This window comes from Callionymus lyra, chromosome 2 (assembly GCF_982586985.1).
Source record: "Callionymus lyra chromosome 2, fCalLyr1.hap1.1, whole genome shotgun sequence".
In the NCBI taxonomy this organism is placed as follows: domain Eukaryota; kingdom Metazoa; phylum Chordata; class Actinopteri; order Syngnathiformes; family Callionymidae; genus Callionymus; species Callionymus lyra.
In genome coordinates this window covers 34,450,235-34,467,559 of record NC_141819.1, presented here as the reverse complement: position 1 = coordinate 34,467,559, position 17,325 = coordinate 34,450,235, and the positions used below count along the sequence as shown (strand labels likewise).

The following is a 17,325-nucleotide window of genomic DNA, read 5'->3' as shown; positions in this document are numbered from 1 at the left end:
ATCAGTATATCTGCATTTCAATGTCACTCTTCTCTTTCCCTTTTCTAAAATCCTCAGTGCTTTGATGGAGAGTCTGATCAATCCTCTCCAGGACAAGATAGAAGACTGGAAGAAGACAGCCAATCAGCTGGACAAGGATCATGCCAAAGGTACACAGGAAGTGAAGCACTTCAAGAGTCCATAGATTTGTCTGAGATATGTTCTGTCAGAATAATTTTGGAGCTTAATTGTCCATGTGTCTGGGAAGTTTCTCCTGGGAACTATGACTGTATTTTTTAATTCATGTTATATTATGGTATTTAGACTAAAAAAAATCTTAGCAGGAAAAAGCCATTATGAACTGTTATTGCTCTTCCATTGTGGTGACATGTTTCAGTGACATAAGATTCTTATAAAATATTACTAAAACTAGAATTTAAACATGTTTCACAGACGTTGAGTGTAATTTTCAGAAGCAATTGTCACCTTCCTTACCTCCAGAACACCAAATTCCCTGACTTCATATAAATGATATTCACAATGTTATTCATGCTCACCAAAATAATTCATGTGTAACAACAAATGTTCAGAGAAGCACTGCTCGGTACATGACGATCGCGTCACATTCCTGCCGCTCACACATCTGCCATGATCTCCTTTCCAGAGTACAAGAGGTCACGGCACGAGATCAAGAAGAAGTCATCTGACACCATGAAGCTACAGAAGAAAGCTCGTAAAGGTAAGTCCACTGGTATGCTCACATATAGGGGACCGGGTGAAAGGTCACTGGCTATATCGGTAGTTCGTAATTGATATATGGATCGACAGGAAGAGGTGGGAGTTTTATTTTAAGAAAAACTGTTTAAGCTAACGCTATTGATTCATTGATTTATGTTCGATTACACATTCTTTATTGCAAGACAAGGCATTTAAACCTTGAATAGAAAGCAGAGAGAAGTAAATAAACTTCATAGCCTGAGATTATTTTGGAAACTCTATTTTAACAGTAAATATCACAGTATCATGAAATAAATTATGAAGAAACCAAGTAGAACATATGACTGACTATACGCAGGTTTTTCAGGAACCAAAAACAATAAAAGTGAATATGAACTTGAAATGTTTCTAATGTCAATACACCAAAAATCATAATCAACAACAGGTTAATTAAGCAGTGCCCTCATTATCTGTAGGTGGCGCTCTTGGTTTAAAAATGATATTTAGCTCTTAAATTACTTTAAAGCTTTAATGTTTTTTCACGCATTGATTGATTATAAATAGACATATATTGGGTTGTGACATACTCATATTGTTAGTCTCTAATGAAGCTTCATGGAGCATTGTCCTTATACTCAGTGTCCACTAGATGGCACTCTCCGCTATCATTAATGCTCGCACAGCTACGCTAAGGAACTTCAGATCATTTTTAAACCGACAGTGTCACCTATTGAGCTCCTAGAAAAATAAAATCAATGTTTCCTGAAGCCCATCACTATCTTGGTGATACTTAGTAAAAAATTCTTACAAATTACTTATTTTATTTAACCTTGATGTGACCAGATCCAGGACAGTTTAGTGGAACAGTATTCAGATGCAGGACCAGCCTTCCTTTAGGAACCCCATGTTTTATTCAATATCACTGCCAAACTAATACTTATGGAACAGTGCCTGAAACAGTGCTTAAAAGATGATTTTGTCCCATAACTCAATTTATCAACTTATTCTAAAAAAAAATGTAAAAAAAAATTAAATACATATTCATAAAATTAGTTTTTTTTTGACTACATTTTGTTAGGTTCTGATACCACAGAAAGGTTTTAAGCTCAAGGATATTTCTTTATGGAGCAGACATTCTGTTTTTATACTACTAACTAACAGAGATGATAAGGTGCGTCAAACTATTGAATTCAGTGAGTGCGGAAGGCTTTGATTAAACTATTTGAATATCGAGGGCTACATCTAGAAATCATGTCCACAGAAATAAAGTGTTAGAAAAAACCTCCATCCTTGGTAATAATAATAAAAAGAAACCTGAAAAGGATACAACCTCAAGAGGTAATTCTAATCAAAATCTGTTCAAAATTTTCCTTTTTTAATCAGGTTCTGTCTGACAACATGTTCATCATCAGCAATAAAAAATAACCCTGGTGTGCCACCGTTTTAATTATGAGTGAGGCTGATGTGTTCCCTTGAAATGTCCACAGTGAAGGTCCCTGGGCAACTATTGCTATTTAAGTGTTCACAAAACAACACAAATATATTTATAAAAAACGAATTTATGGGATGCATCCGGTATCTGGAAGCACAAAAATATAATTGATTGACATTCTCGATACTATGATTTAAATCCACCGCTGTAATTGAAACGGTTTAGAAAATGCAAGCGGATGGCGCCATCTAGCGGTAACAGAAAACAACTTTCATGTTGGTGTCACGGAACAAAGAATCATCTGGAAAAGAAAACCCACCTCTCTTTCTTTTTTGTTTGCAGCTCTATTGTTCTATTGTTGTTGTGGCTGCCGTGTGATGGCTTCCTTGAACTAACCAAACCAATGAGTTTTGCTTTTATTGTGCTCTCTGTCTCAGCCTTCTCTTTTTTACTTATGTTGCCTTTTTTCTGATCCCTCCATCTCTTCTTCTTGTGGTATTTGTCCCCGGTACAGAGATCCAGGGTAGGTATCAGTCTGTCGCTTGTTCTGCCTCAATTCTGCCCCCTGTAGGATCACACATGCATGTTGACATAACGTTCATACATGAAACATCAACTATCACCTAGACTTTAACACTGCATGACTATAGTCACATTATTATTTACATTTGTGTGCATGCAGGAACCCTATAAAGTATGAATCCACGTCTGGCCATTAAGTGTTTCTTATTTATTTTAATGCTTTAAAATTGAAGAAATTGCTTTGTTGACAAATTCTCTAATAGGTCTACATGTTGCAAGGTTTAATCCACTTCTAGTGTCTTGTAGATTTGCTCTGTAGCGACTCCATATTCACCATCAAACTGAACCTCATTGGACCTTTATTGGAAAACCTTATTGTGCTGAAACAAATTCGATTCTGAGAGGAGATTTGCCAACCAGTGACATTTGAGATGTGCTACTTATAATAAACATGAATAAAGATATTTGTCTGGAGTTTAAATTGAAGATTACAATAGAAAGTAAACGTTTGTACTGAACAAAAGTGCACAAGGAGCGGTGGAAGAGTTACACCAATGTAAGATTAAGCTGGAAAATGCTTGATTTGTTTAAAAAAAAATCAACCTTCTCCAATGACATCACTCATTAAATGAAATATTATTGGAGCTTTATTTTTTGAGTTCCTTAAAGTCTACCTTCCTAATTCTTCGGCTGCCAATTTTGTAGTAATGCTGTATGTTGTTGCTGATATGAAAAGAAGATAAAAGGGTAATATTCAAGTTTTCAAATATGGTTTCTGGCGAGCCCATGTGTCAGAGAAGAGTAACTGCAAGCATTGCTCTCCAACGCGCCCTTGACTGGTAGTACTGCATGAGAATTTAATAAGAAAACAAAATAAAGCTGTCGTGTCAGTTTCTATTTTTTATCCATGACTAGTTCAAGTATTCTCTCAGTTTCTCGAAAAAAACAAAAAACACCACTGTCTCACAGACTCTGGGCGTGGCGTACACACGTTAAGAAGATTGTTGACATAATAGCCATAGAGTCATAACTGTTAAAAATCTAACAAATCATTACAGAAAATATGAAATAATAATATTAAATGTTACATACAGTATTGTTGCTTTAAGTAGTCTTGTCATCTTTAGGGTATTTACTATGAAATGTCGATTTAAACATTTAACGCTTATCTAAAGAGTAAAGAAGAACATATGGTTGTTGACTTTAATTATTAGCTTGTGTCATGTAAACAAAAAGAATAATCATTATATGCCCTATAGGTCCTGTAAAACAGAAAAATAAGTAGTCAATGACATAATACCTTTAATACTTTATTTTGTGGCACAATTTACAAAATGCGGTTAAAAAAAATGAGAAACTGGAATTTAATTGCATTTTTAAGTGTAATTTATTTTGCACAGAATTTACATAATTAATTAAATTAAGCAGATGTACACTTTGTAAGTGCTTGTAGACAAATGATATATCATTAATCTGTTTATTTGACTATTCTGTTGCATCTTTAGCTTGAATATGAATTTAAACTTCAGTGAACCTCAAAGCCTCACGGGACGCCACAGTTCAGCCATTTAACATCGATGACATCACACTAATATTTATCCTCAGTAAGACGCTTCTCCTTCCCTTCATCGCTTATTGACTTCCTCTCCCTCCTCAGGCCGAGGCGACCTGCAGCCCCAGCTGGACAGCGCAATGCAGGACGTGACCGACATGTGCCTGCTCATGGAGGAGATGGAGAAGCAGGCGGTGCGGCGCGCCCTGGTGGAGGAGAGGGGTCGGTTCTGCACCTTCATCGGGTTCCTTCAACCAGTCGTGGTGAGCAAGAACGAGATAACCCGTACGGTTGAATAATCTGGGAAGAAAATTCACATCGATAGTTTACAGAAAATGTTTGGTACCAAAGAACCATCTGGAAGGTTTCAGGAGCTATTTTGGAGCCGCTGACCGAAGCGAACGACGCGCACCTGAGCTCACTTATGCGGCCACGGGCAGCTGATTCGGGGAAAGTGACTGACCGCCATTTTGTGGTTTCCAGAACGGTGAGATCGCCATGCTGGGAGAGATCACACACCTGCAGGCCATCATCGATGACCTCACTGTGCTCACCACCGACCCCCACAAACTGCCCCCTGCCAGTGAACAGGTGAAGCGCACCTGGTCTTCCAACCAAACTCTCTGTGAATGGAATGAGTTATAATGAAAAACAAGACTCAAAATTATTCATTGTACGGTGCGACAACAACAGTGACGGCTGATGAGGCTTCATGAAACAGTGTCATGTTTCTTAGAGCTCAGTAGGTGGCGCTCTCTCGCTGTTAAAATATTAATTAATTAAATATATTTAATCAAATTCATGGTGAAGAGGCAAAGTCTTTTATTGAATTTTAAAATGACGGCACAAACTCATGATGCCTTATATAGTGACAGGCTGATGACGCTTCATGAAACATTGTTGTCTAATTTTGGATTTGCTGTTCAAAGAAGTGATGGGTTCTCATGGAACAGTTATCATAATAGTGTCTTCATTTTAAAAGACCACTAGATGGCACTCTTAAATTTGTAAATAATGTCTATAATAATAATAATAAGCCGAACAAGTAGATAAGAGCCAACTATTATAAAGCAGAGTGCCATCTAGTGGCCTTTAAAAAAATGACAAGACTTAAAAACTTAGGGTAAGAAAATATTGATATATTGATATATCGCAACTTTTGTTTTTCAAGATACAGTATAGATATTTAAAAGCTCTCCATCAATTTTGTCAAAATGTTTGTAATTTCTTCCTTATATAAAAATTAAATAATTTAAATTTGGATTAACAATTAACATGCAAATATTGATTGCGTTTGTTCTTTTTTTGTGTTGCAATTAAACTTCCGGCTGCTAGGTGGCAGCAGTTGTTCTGTCGTCCACAGCTAAAGGAACCATACAATCTTGTGAGATCCCAGCAATGACTGGGGACAAGAGGATACAGTCGAATCCAAAAGTTTTAAAAGCTGATTGTTTGGACATATTTTGGTTTCAAAACAAATGAAAACAGTTACGACTTTGTCATGCGGTCATGCGGTCTTAAAAAATTTCAACACCAGAGTCCAGTACTTGACAATACTGCAAATATATCCTCGTTACTACATTATCCAGATATATTGCAATATATCATAGTGTTGCTCCTGTATCGTTATATATATCGTATCACCACATTCTTGCCAATATAAACCCCTTATCACTAACATTAGCAGCTGTTTCTTGAGGCCTCATCAACCCATCCCGGGTTCAAAATAACAGAGAGTGCCATCTAGTGGCAAGCTTCACTCGTCACATCACTAAACAACATAATGTCGCACAGGTGATCAAAGATCTGAAGGGTTCTGACTACAGCTGGTCCTACCAGACTCCCCCCTCGTCCCCGAGCAGCTCCGGGTCACGCAAAAGCAGCATGTGCAGGTAAGTTACACACACACACATACACACACACACACACACACACACACACACACACACACACACACACACACACACACACACACACACACACACACACACACACACACACACACACATACACATCCTGGTCAGGGAATCTGAGAAAGAGGAGCTTCGTGTTGATCACGCCTCCCTGTCTGTGTGTCAAGTCCATCACTGTCACATATTGTTGCATGTGAAAGATAAGACACGACTGAACCTCCCATGACCACACTTGCATTAGATCCTACTGTAGTCGTCATTAGATGAATGTTGCTGTTATGAACATCCCCCAAAAGGCAAAGATTGTAGGGTCTTTGCCTGTTTTGTTTAGAGTTAAATGCTCATCACCTTACACACTCTCCCTTTCTTTCCCTTCTTTTCACCTCCTCTCCACGCCACTACCATTCATCCACTTGTTTGCGTGCCCTCTTTCTTCTGGGTTAATGCTCTACAACATCTCTTGGTTGTGTTTATTTTTTAAATATATTAACTATTCATTCTTTATCTGTGATCCTGGATTCTTCTTCTTTTAAAAAAAAACAACAACAACAATCATTTGCTTCACCCCCTGACATCAACTAACTTCTCCACGAATCATAACTTTTCTCTCTCTCTCTCTCTTGAAAAAAAAACAACTGTCCCTACTTTATATGTCACCCTTGAAATCACATCATCGCCCCCCGACCCCCTGCTCCTCTTCCTACTCCCCCCTCCTTGCAGCAGCGTCAACAGCACCCACAGCAGCACCTCCCGCTCCTCGGGGGGAGGCGGCAGCTGTGGCGTGGGTGGAGGCGGTGGAGGCTCGTTGCCTCACTCACCGACCTCCTCATCCTCTTCCTCCTCCTATCGCTACCGCAGCAGCCTGCCGCACCAGCCGCTGCCACCAGGGGGCATCGCCGCCCACCGTCTGAGCAGCGTCTCCTCCCACGATTCGGGCTTCGTGTCCCAGGATGCCAACATCTACTCCAAGCCTCCCTCCCCCATGCCGTCGGACATCACGAGCCAGGTACGTCTCTTTGGAGGATTTTCTTTTGTATTTTTATCAGCATTGAATTTAGTATGAACCGAGTCTGCAAAGCTTACTAAAAGGAAGGGTCACTTATTATTTTATTGACATTTATCTGACAACGATTTCTTGTATTGCTTGTAAAAACGAATTAAAAAACGACAACAATCACATTCGTTATAGTTTCTCCCCAACCATATTGTTAATCCTGTTTTCAAAGAGACAGTCTGGATGCTTTTATTTTGACAGTGAATTCAGTAGACAGTATGTTCCATGTTTAAAATGAATACAAAAATGAATATATATATATATATATATATATATATATATATATATATATATATATATATATATATATATTTATATATAAAACAATTACATATTTAATGCAACTATTAAAATGTAGTCTAATAATTGTCTTTGCCAACATAGTAGTGTGAAAACAGTAAAGGCTGTGATATATTCCAAATAACCTCCAAAATATTCTTTATAAAACACAATATTCACTAACTTCTCAACACAGAGTGGACACGTTTGTGTGTTTTTAAGACACATGTGTTCAGGTGATGACAGAATACCTTCTTTACATAGCTAACTCATGGCTTATAGAAAAAAAGACCTTCATTTAAAATACTTTATAATTGAATGCTGACAGTTACATATTATATTAATTTAGGTATATTTCATAAAAATATGAAACAACCCCAACATATCACCCCATGCATCAATTTACCTGTGCTTTTATATTCACGTAAATGTTCGAACATGGGAAAAATTATTTATTTAAAAGTCTCTTTTATCTACCTTTCTATATAAATGCATACATTGATTATGTAGACAAATGTTGTTTTTTCTGATTCATTCATGACTGCCAGATACTGCAGAACATCTTTGTGCAAAACATCTAAAGGGTTTAGAATTTAAATCAATGACCAGTTCAAAAAGTCCCTGAATTCAATGTCATGTGACCCTGCTTCTGAGAATAGTGATGGTTGGTTTGTGTCTTCCTCGTTTTCAGAGTCCACTAGATGGCACTCTCTGCAGCACAAAGGGCTCCAACAACTAGAATACCGTTTATAAGGAATATATTTTACATAATAAACATGTATTATGTCCATATAGCTTCTTTAATAAACTTTGCCACATTTCTCTTACATTGTTGTCAACTTGCTAAACAAATTTTAATAGGCTATAGTTTGAATTAAGAGAGGTTCTATGGTGAAAAAAGTTTTTGTAAATTCAAAACAAACTGTTTTTTTCAACAACTTAATATGACAGCTTTTATATACATTTTCACCCTGACTCTTCTGTCGTAGAAGTCCTCCAGCTCAGCATCATCAGAGGCCTCAGAAACATGTCAGTCGGTCAGTGAGTGCAGCTCCCCAACCACGGTAAGTAGAACCGCACTCATACAAAGAGAACTTTGAGGAACTTTAACATCCGGTTAAATAAAATTTACACTCAGAAGTAAGAAGAAACAACACTGAGAGTACAAAAAATGCATTTAAACAAATTTGACTGAGAATATAAGTGAAAATGAAATGCGTTTACTGATGTGGAAAAATAAATTAGTCATTCAAGCATGTGTAAGCTCAAGGCTGTTCGAAGAGTTTTTCTTCAGGCAACAACATAATATATACAATGTATAAATATCTAACAAACACACATTTGAGTTTTAATTTTGAGGTTTATTTAATGTACATATGGGAAACAGTCTAAATGTGTGATGAGAACTGATTTCATAGGTTCAGGTGGAAATGAGGACAGGTCCGAAAGTGTATTTGTGTCAGGCTTGTTGAAAGTAGACCTTAACTTTGGACTTTTTGTAAACCGTTGAGAGACAGAAGAAATAATTTATAGGTTTTGGGCAACAATATCGGAAACCCCAGCATGGTGCTTCCTCCCTGCTGATCTGACTCTCAGATGTATGCAGAATAAACAACCACAGCATCTGATAATTGGGTCATTTTTTTGTCTCTTTAATTGAATCCCTTCCAGACCACCGTTTTCTTTTATCCATATTAGAGAACTTGTCATTTTCTTCTGTTTTCAACAACACCCGTTTGTTCAAAAAATTCTAATGATCACATTAAGTGGAGAAAAACAAAAAAACAAAAAAATCTTTTCTGGATTTGATTGAAGTTGGTGGACACTCTGACACAGTTGTAAAGTAGGTTTCATCCAGACACCTGCTGTTAAGCAACAATGTCTCTCACGATTGCAATTCCCACTGCCCAGTTCAATATATAACAATACAATTGGAATTAAAGTTGTCAGTTTTAACATTTGGTTTTTAAAACAGCTATAAAAATAAACAGAATACATGGAGAACAAAAATAACAAAAAAATCCAGTTGATCGCAACGGAAAATAACCTTGGAAAGAAATGCATCGCCAGGGTTTGTGAAAGGAATATTTTAACCGCTCAATCTTGAAAGCGCATCTTCAGTCTGATCAAGTGACAGTACGCAAGTTTAAAAATGTTGTTTCTGGCGCCCCTGTATGTCAGGAAAGTGTTACTACAATGCTGAAAAACTAAACTAATCATTGCAGAAAGTACCATATTTTTTGTCCCATAATGCAATTATACGTCGTCATTTTTCAGTGTTAACACCATTACATCTGTTAAAGTGAGAATCTGTATTTTTAAATATGTTGTTTTTGGCACCCCTGAATGTCAAAAAAGTACAACTGCAATGCTGGAAAAATGAAACCAATCATCAATCAAAGTACCATCTAAGTCTTTTTATTTCTCTGAAATCTAAGCTCATGTGCTCACATCTGCCACTAATACAGAGCTCACTTTGTGTGTTGGATTGTTCTGTGGTATCTGGTCGTCCACTCATGTCCTGTGCGTCTTCATCCACTGATGCTGTGACAATGTCTCTCGTTCCGCAGTTTGGCTCGTCCTTCGCTACCTTCCGCCCCACTCTTTCTCACTCTGGCTCCACCCGGCCTCTCTCTGTCATTCTTCCTGTAACCCCATCCTTTAACCGCCCCCCTGGATCCAGCTCCTCTTCTCCCACATCCAAGGTTCCTATCTGGAAGGTTTGTTCTCCATTCGCTCCCATTGCTTCAGCCTTTTTTGTTGATATTTTTTACATTTTTTTGCTTCATTAAACATTTAGAATCATTTTTTTTTTTGTCATTTCAATAACATTTTCTGTTGCTTCAGTAGAGTTCACCCTCACCCGCCGCTTGCATGTGTCTTTTGTGTTGAGCCTTCGCTGTCTCATTCAACGGTTTTACAATCTATTCAGATTGTTTAAAACTAAGCAGAGCTGTCCATGTCAGCTCACGAACCAACTCCCCCCACACTCGACATACACAGACTTCCACAAACACCCTAAAGCCCCAGGAGTCCTAGAGCCCTCTACTCTCACACACTCCCCTTCCTTGCACTCAAATGACGGGCTTCAAACTGCTGGATAATAGACAAGTCTTACTGTGATGCGTCCATCAACTGTTAAGTGTGAACTAATCCCACACACCCCTTCAGGATTGGTCCAAAGCAGGACAGTACGAGCAGCCAGCGGCAGCAGCGGTGGTTCAGAGGCGAAAGGAACCAATAGACCGGCTGAGGGAGAGCGAGGCTTCTCCGAGTGCTCAGGGGTACGCCGGTCCTTCACACGCCGACGATGGGCAACGTCCTCGCGGGACTCCGGCAGCTTCTGTTGGCAAGGTATTATTTAAGACACCAAGGTTTATATTTATGCCCCTTTTCTTTGCTCGTCTTTGCCGTACTCGACTCTACCTGCTTTTTTTACATTAGACCAGCACGGTGCGTCAAAGCAGTACTACTTTTTAGTACCTGGTTCAAATCCCTCACGTGAAAAAAAACAAGTACAATATGTTGGACTGAAAGGTTTTCCAGTGGTCTGAGGGAAAGGTTTCACAGAGCTTTGTTATGGTGGGCCCGCCCACTGCGAGTAGGTAACAGGGCTGGTGGAAACACAACACAAGTAGGACACGAACTGTATATACTGTATATATTAGGGGTGAGCATCTGTCCAAAATAAGACGATTTGATACGTATCTACATGTACATGGGGTAGGAAACGATTCAGTAATGATACATCTTAAAAACAAACATGATTCGATCTGATTCTGTAAGGATCTGATTCGATTAAATCTCGTCTTAAAACACACTCCCTGGCTTCTAACACAGCATGAGACTCTGAGCTGTTTTAAGTGCTTTTTACTTGTTTTATTTGATATTGTTTTTACCGTTGCGTGTTTTAACTATGCTTTCTTGTCACTGTACAGCAATTTGTAACGACTGTTGTTGTTTTTAAAGCGCTTTATAAATAAAGTTAAGTTGAGATTAGATTCGGTACGATGTACAGTACAATATGATGAAATCCGATGCGTCTGTGCAAATTCTCATTTGTCAAAGGCATCGCTAGGCAATTGAATCAGGTCAACTGGACTTGGTTTTGGTCCGTGAAGACGCTTCGCTTCTTATCCAAGTGGCTTCATCAGTTGGAGAGACTAGCAGAAAAGAGCCTGCAGACACAGACAAAAACCAAGTCCAGTTGACCTGATTTAATTGTCTAGAGAGTAATCCGAAATAGTTCCTTTTTTAAAGTAGACCTTTTACATTATGAATGATCCTAAATCAATCCTAAAAATGTGATTTTGTTATATTATGTGATAGTGATAAGTTTAATAAAAGTTTAATAAAAGACAAAGAAGTCTTTTTTTTGTTTTTAAAATGTGAATACAAAACAATGTCACTGTGTTTTTTACTCTCACAAATTATACTTTAAGAACTTTGGAAAGCCTCTCTGACAATGAAAGCAAACTTAATATTTCATTTTCACTACTGACACAAATTAGAGCAAAGGAGTACATTTCTCTGTCATCACCCGAATCGTGAGCAACTGCGAGTCTAACTGCCATCCCACCCCCTCCTGCTCAGCGCTAACACAACGCACAAACGCATATTGAACAATCACGTGCGGTGCCCAGAGAAAAAAGTGACAGAGAGAGTAAAAAACAGCCGCTCCGTCATTCACTTCAAAGAGCTGTTTTGTTCACAACTGAAGCGGGGCTTCCAAGTGTATATCGTATACACAATAAACCGATTCATAATGATGTACATCTAGATCGGTCCAGGGGCTTGTGTATCGATACACTCGCATCTTTTTAATGTAAACCGTTTTGCGATTCATTACTGTAATTTGTTAAACCCCCTCATTTATTTAATGTCTGTTATTAATTTCTTTCAACCGTATTCATGTTTTGCATCGTGGGTCGGAGAGGACCACAATTTAATTTATGCTGTATGTCTTAATACATGCATATTTGACAATAAAAAGAACTTGAACTTGAACTTGAACGTAAAATGAGAAAGGAGTCCTTACACAGTTTCAGGAAACATTTTTTGGGATTATTCTGGCAAATGCGTCTGAGGGTTTGGTCAAATTGTTGTTTTTCTTCAGCTGTGCTGATCAACAACCCTCTGAACAGACCAACTCTAACGTTAAATCAGGAAGGAAGTAATTTTCATAGTCTGAAAATGGTACAAAAGAAGTTCTTGTGCCTCAACAAAACACAGAAAAACATCCCTTTCGATGAAGCTCAACCAGTACACTTCATCTGCACTTCAATCAATGCCGATGTAGTTTTCCACATAATTGACATGGATTTTTTTAACGGAATAAGGATTTTGGACTCTATATTGAGCCTGGAATTGACCTTTTTTTTGCAGAAAGTCATTTCCATCCTTTTACCCCATAAAAGTTGGATGTGTGATTTAGACTACAGCAGTCCAACAATTGATGGGAAGGATAGCTGGATAAGGTCTAATAAACAAAATCAATTGCTGGAATTGGCATCATTTTCACTCTGTCACGATTTCAACTGACTCAGCTATCTTTCGTCCTCAGTATGGAGATGAAGTTTCACCGGCCGCCACTGACTTAGCGATGGTGCTGACCAGAGGATTGAGCATGGAACAGAAAAGCAACAGAGATTCGTTGCAGTACTCCAGCGGTTATAGCACTGAGACCACAACGCCATCCTGTTCTGAGGACACAATCCCTTCTCAAGGTGTGCAGCTGCTCCAGATTGTCTTACGGATTCTTCTTACCAAAAGCTTTGAACTCAGTAAATACATTAGTAAATATTCAAGACAGGGCTTTCACTTGTGAATTGTTGAAATATGGAACCTGATGACATAATCCCTTTAATGTTTGGCACTCAATGGGCCATTTTTTGTTTTGTTTATTTCTCGGTCCAGTGCTAATGAAATTACATTTGAAAGATACAAAGATCAGTTCAGCAAGGTTGATAATTGTACTTTAATTCAATTATATGATGTGTTCATTGATACACTTCAGAGTTAGAATTTTGGCATTTAACAACTTTAACTGCATCATAAAAAGAATGAAACAGAAAACCTTTTAAAGCTATACATTTTTATGAATAAATTAATTTGAGTATTTCAATAAATAAGAAACCACACAACCATCGCTAATAGCTTGCATTTGCCATACATCTCAACAATTTTTATTTTGAGTGTAGTTTGGGCTCAAAAAGGAATGATTTATTTTTTTTAAATGTTAAAGTAAGGCTTTGGAGAATTACCTCCCAACGTTTTCTACAGGTTCAAAAGCGAGTCAACTTGAGGGGTTAGGAGCCAGTATATATCGCCTAGTAAAGATGGCTTCTTTCTCTCAAACCATCTTTCCTCTCTGGCCACCACCTGGACCTTGCTGTCATCAAAAGAGTGTCCTGTGTCCTTCAGGTGCAGATGGATAAGTCCAGGCCAGGACTCGGCTGTTGTTCTCTGCTCCTCCCCTTAGCAGGATATATACTGGCTCCTAACCCCAGCTCATTTGGAATCGAAGAAGCTGCTCGATTGAGATGCAAAACGTCTTTCTAGAAACTCTACACAGTCCAATTGACTCGCTTTTGAACTTCTTGTATAACCATGTCCTGGATGAACGAGAACTTTCACGGACAGATTGGATCCCAATGTTTGTTTTTAAAAACCACGGTTTCGACCCACAATCTTGTTTTTGTGAAACCTGTTTCTAACTGTTAATGGAACATTTTCGACACTCTGGCAAACCATTAGCGGACAGCCACTATGACTTTCAGGAGGGAGCAGCGCAACCACGCTTTAGATGGATGGAAATGTTTACCACAAGAGACAAATTAAATCTCCATTACTACTGTATATTATTCTTCTCTTTGCAAGCAAAGTGATAGAACATGTGGAAACACTAGAAGCTAATACAATAGATCATTTCTAACATTTTCTCTCCTTTTAGGTTCAGACTACGACTGTTACTCAGTCAACGGAGACAATGAAGCTCCCGATGGACAGACAGAGTTTGACAAGTCCTCAACTATTCCTAGACACTCCAACATTGCTCAGAATTACCGGCGTATGATCCAGACCAAGAGGCCAGCGAGTACAGCTGGTCTCCCCAGCGGAGTCCTAGGCCCCGGTGGTCATGTGATACCAGGACAGGGTGGTGGTGGGACCCCAGGCACTGCCACCATAAGGAGAACCCCGTCAACCAAACCAGGAGTGAGGCGCACCTTATCCAGCGTTGGGCCGATTCCAATTCGACCACCCATAGTGCCTGTCAAGACACCCACAGTACCTGGAGACTCTCATTCACCCGGTGCAAGCGGCGCAGGAGGGTACTCAGGGGGTGCGCCTGTACGTGTTGGAAGTGAGGAGTGTGTCTTTTTTGCTGGTGCTGAGGACACTCAAGGGGCGCTTGATTATGTGAAGGCCTCACCCAAGCGCCTCAGTCTTCCGAACACTGCCTGGGGTTCAGGGGCAGCATTAGAGGTCTATGCCCAGCAGCATGGGGGCGCAGGATCAGAAGAGGAGAAGATGATGATTGCTGCCAATCGGCATAGCCTAGTAGAGAAGATTGGTGAGTTGGTAGCCAGTGCACACGCCCTTGGAGAGGGGCAGTTTCCTTTCCCCACCCTACCTGATGACCAGACCCCAACGCCGGGCGGTTCCACTGACTCTCAGACGGAAGGGGCCGAAGGGTCAGGCGACATGCTGACCACCATCAGGAGAGGGGTCCGACTGCGTAAGACCGTCTCTAACGATCGCTCGGCACCGCGCATCTTGTGATTGAAGCAGAGAGAATTGTGTCAGTCAATAGTGAGTCAGGTGTTGGTGTGGTGCAACCCAACCACCTAGTACTTAACCACGTAGAGAAATCTATAATATAACAGAAGATGAATGAAAACATCCACAAAAATATGTTTAAAGACTCAAATAGAGTAAATAATATATGATAAAAAATATTAACATTAATGATGTTAACTCATGCTGACAATTCAAGTTAAACAATATTGACCGGCTCATAGAGGCCTCTATAACTAGTGTGTGTTGGACGCATGTTTCACTTCTCAACACCCTCACCGAGTGCTGGACAGACTGGTGCCAAAAACTGTTTCAAGAAACGAGAAGTGGTCAAAGATTCTGTTTGCCATCCCCACTTCTCCAGCTAACCTGAACGTAGGGAACCCCAGATGAGTGAGGAGTGAGCGTGAGGGGTCGGAGTGCCATGTGACCAGCTGGATTTGAGCTTAGCTGACTCAGTATCGATACACTGTACTTATCAGCCCAGTGAACTGAAGCTTTGGTATTAGCATGGGGAGCTAACACACCAGAGGAGCCACTCTGGTTCCCTCTAATGTATCAAAAAAATAGTGTTGGCATTGAACCGTGCTAGTGCCCCCTTCCCCCCTCTCTCTGTTGTTGTGTGAATACACATTCATGCACATGGATGGGTGTGAACGGCGTGTGCACATGTGGGTGTTATTGTGTATGTGTGAGGGGTGGGGGGGTGGGTAAAGCTCTGCTGCGGGACAGCTGGTTACCCAATAAGGGCAGGGCTTTTTTTCCTGTGCGTTATTTGTATTTTCTTGTTTATATTGTGACATCATTTTTTTTGTTACCACTGAAGTTGCGAGAAGTAATCCAGGCTTATAGATATATTCATATATATTTTCTAGAACCAGAGAGAACACGTTAATCAGAAATGGAGCAATAAATGTGTTGTTATTTTCTCGTTTGGAGGAAGAGGATGGATGGAGGAGGAGTGCAGGTTCTACATATTCAGGCAATCATCAGGAACACACACACACACACAAAAAAAATTATCAAAGTCGACTGTGAATTTTCTTTGTCTATCTCTTTCTGTCACTGTCTGGTTCTAGTAGAGGGCTGGATCGCAACACGGATGAGGAAAACTGCAAGCACTTTTGTAGTGTGTACCAAGGTGGTACTTAGTGTTCCGTAGCTGTAGGAAAAACTGAGCGAACTATACTGCCGAGTGGACTGTTTGAGCGGACAATTTACCTTAAGGAGAAAACATGGAAGGATAAAGTGGAAGTGACGGAGACAGGTGGTTTCGGTGTGAATGGAAATAACAGTTGGGCATGAACGTAGAGGGAAAAAAGGTATTGGAGCATCACAACCAGAACCTGAAAAAACCTTTAATGCAAGAAGAATTGGAGCTAAATAAAAATAAAAAACAAAGGGAGGTGTATTTTCAAGATGACTAGCCAGAATTCTTCAAACTTCAAAAAGCCTTTTTTTTAAGGTCTAAAATATGGTCTCTGGTGCACATTCAATTGATCAGCCACTGAAATTATTTACCACTTCGATATATAATGTATTGATATTGATTTTTTTTACGGAACGCTGAGCATTCACGTCAAATTCCAACTCATTTTTGTTGAACTGAAAAGCAATCAGAAGCTTTTTGAAACGATGCATTGGCTGCAATGACACAGCAACATTCATCAGATTCATGTGAACAATATCCTGATTAGCAGAGCTATGCATATGTTGCATACACCTGACACTGTATTTGAACGAGGGGGTTTAAATTAATTGTGTTAAATGGCTCATGTGCCTTAGAGTTGATGTAGTTTTCACACTATCAACCCTAAGGCACATAGATTTTCCTCATCTGTTGCCAGATAAATCGTTTTTTATGATACTTCAGCTCACACTTTTTTATTAATTTAAAACTATTTTAATTGCTTTAGGAGAAAAATATGTTTCTTAACCAGCTTAACATTTTCATTTTGATTTTATTGCAGTATTTCAGTTATAGTTTTTGTCAAACTCAAGGCCAGGGGTCCAAATCTGGCCCTCTCAGTAATTTTTTGTGGCCCTCATCGGAGTATTTGTTGAAGTAGGATTATTAAGA

General features: G+C 39.3%; 1 protein-coding gene across 5 annotated transcripts in view; it reads left to right on the top strand.

The window, feature by feature from the left end:
- The window catches only part of mtss2b (MTSS I-BAR domain containing 2b), a 59,481-nt gene extending 43,236 nt beyond the window's left edge, over positions 1 to 16,245 (top strand). The window contains exons 5-15 of one of the 5 annotated variants that reach the window (XM_087784787.1): positions 58 to 149; positions 644 to 718; positions 4,308 to 4,465; positions 4,686 to 4,793; positions 5,997 to 6,094; positions 6,839 to 7,121; positions 8,438 to 8,512; positions 10,019 to 10,168; positions 10,620 to 10,802; positions 13,012 to 13,174; positions 14,401 to 16,245. In XM_087784787.1, the coding sequence (XP_087640913.1) occupies positions 58 to 149; positions 644 to 718; positions 4,308 to 4,465; positions 4,686 to 4,793; positions 5,997 to 6,094; positions 6,839 to 7,121; positions 8,438 to 8,512; positions 10,019 to 10,168; positions 10,620 to 10,802; positions 13,012 to 13,174; positions 14,401 to 15,230 (2,215 nt within the window). In that variant the 3' untranslated portion in view covers positions 15,231 to 16,245. Of the gene's footprint in view, positions 1 to 57; positions 150 to 643; positions 719 to 4,307; positions 4,466 to 4,685; positions 4,794 to 5,996; positions 6,095 to 6,835; positions 7,122 to 8,437; positions 8,513 to 10,018; positions 10,169 to 10,619; positions 10,803 to 13,011; positions 13,175 to 14,400 lie in introns of all 5 variants that reach the window. The other 4 variants (XM_087784788.1, XM_087784786.1, XM_087784789.1 and 1 more) reach the window with 4 other exon arrangements.
- The last annotated feature ends 1,080 nt before the right edge of the window (positions 16,246 to 17,325 follow it).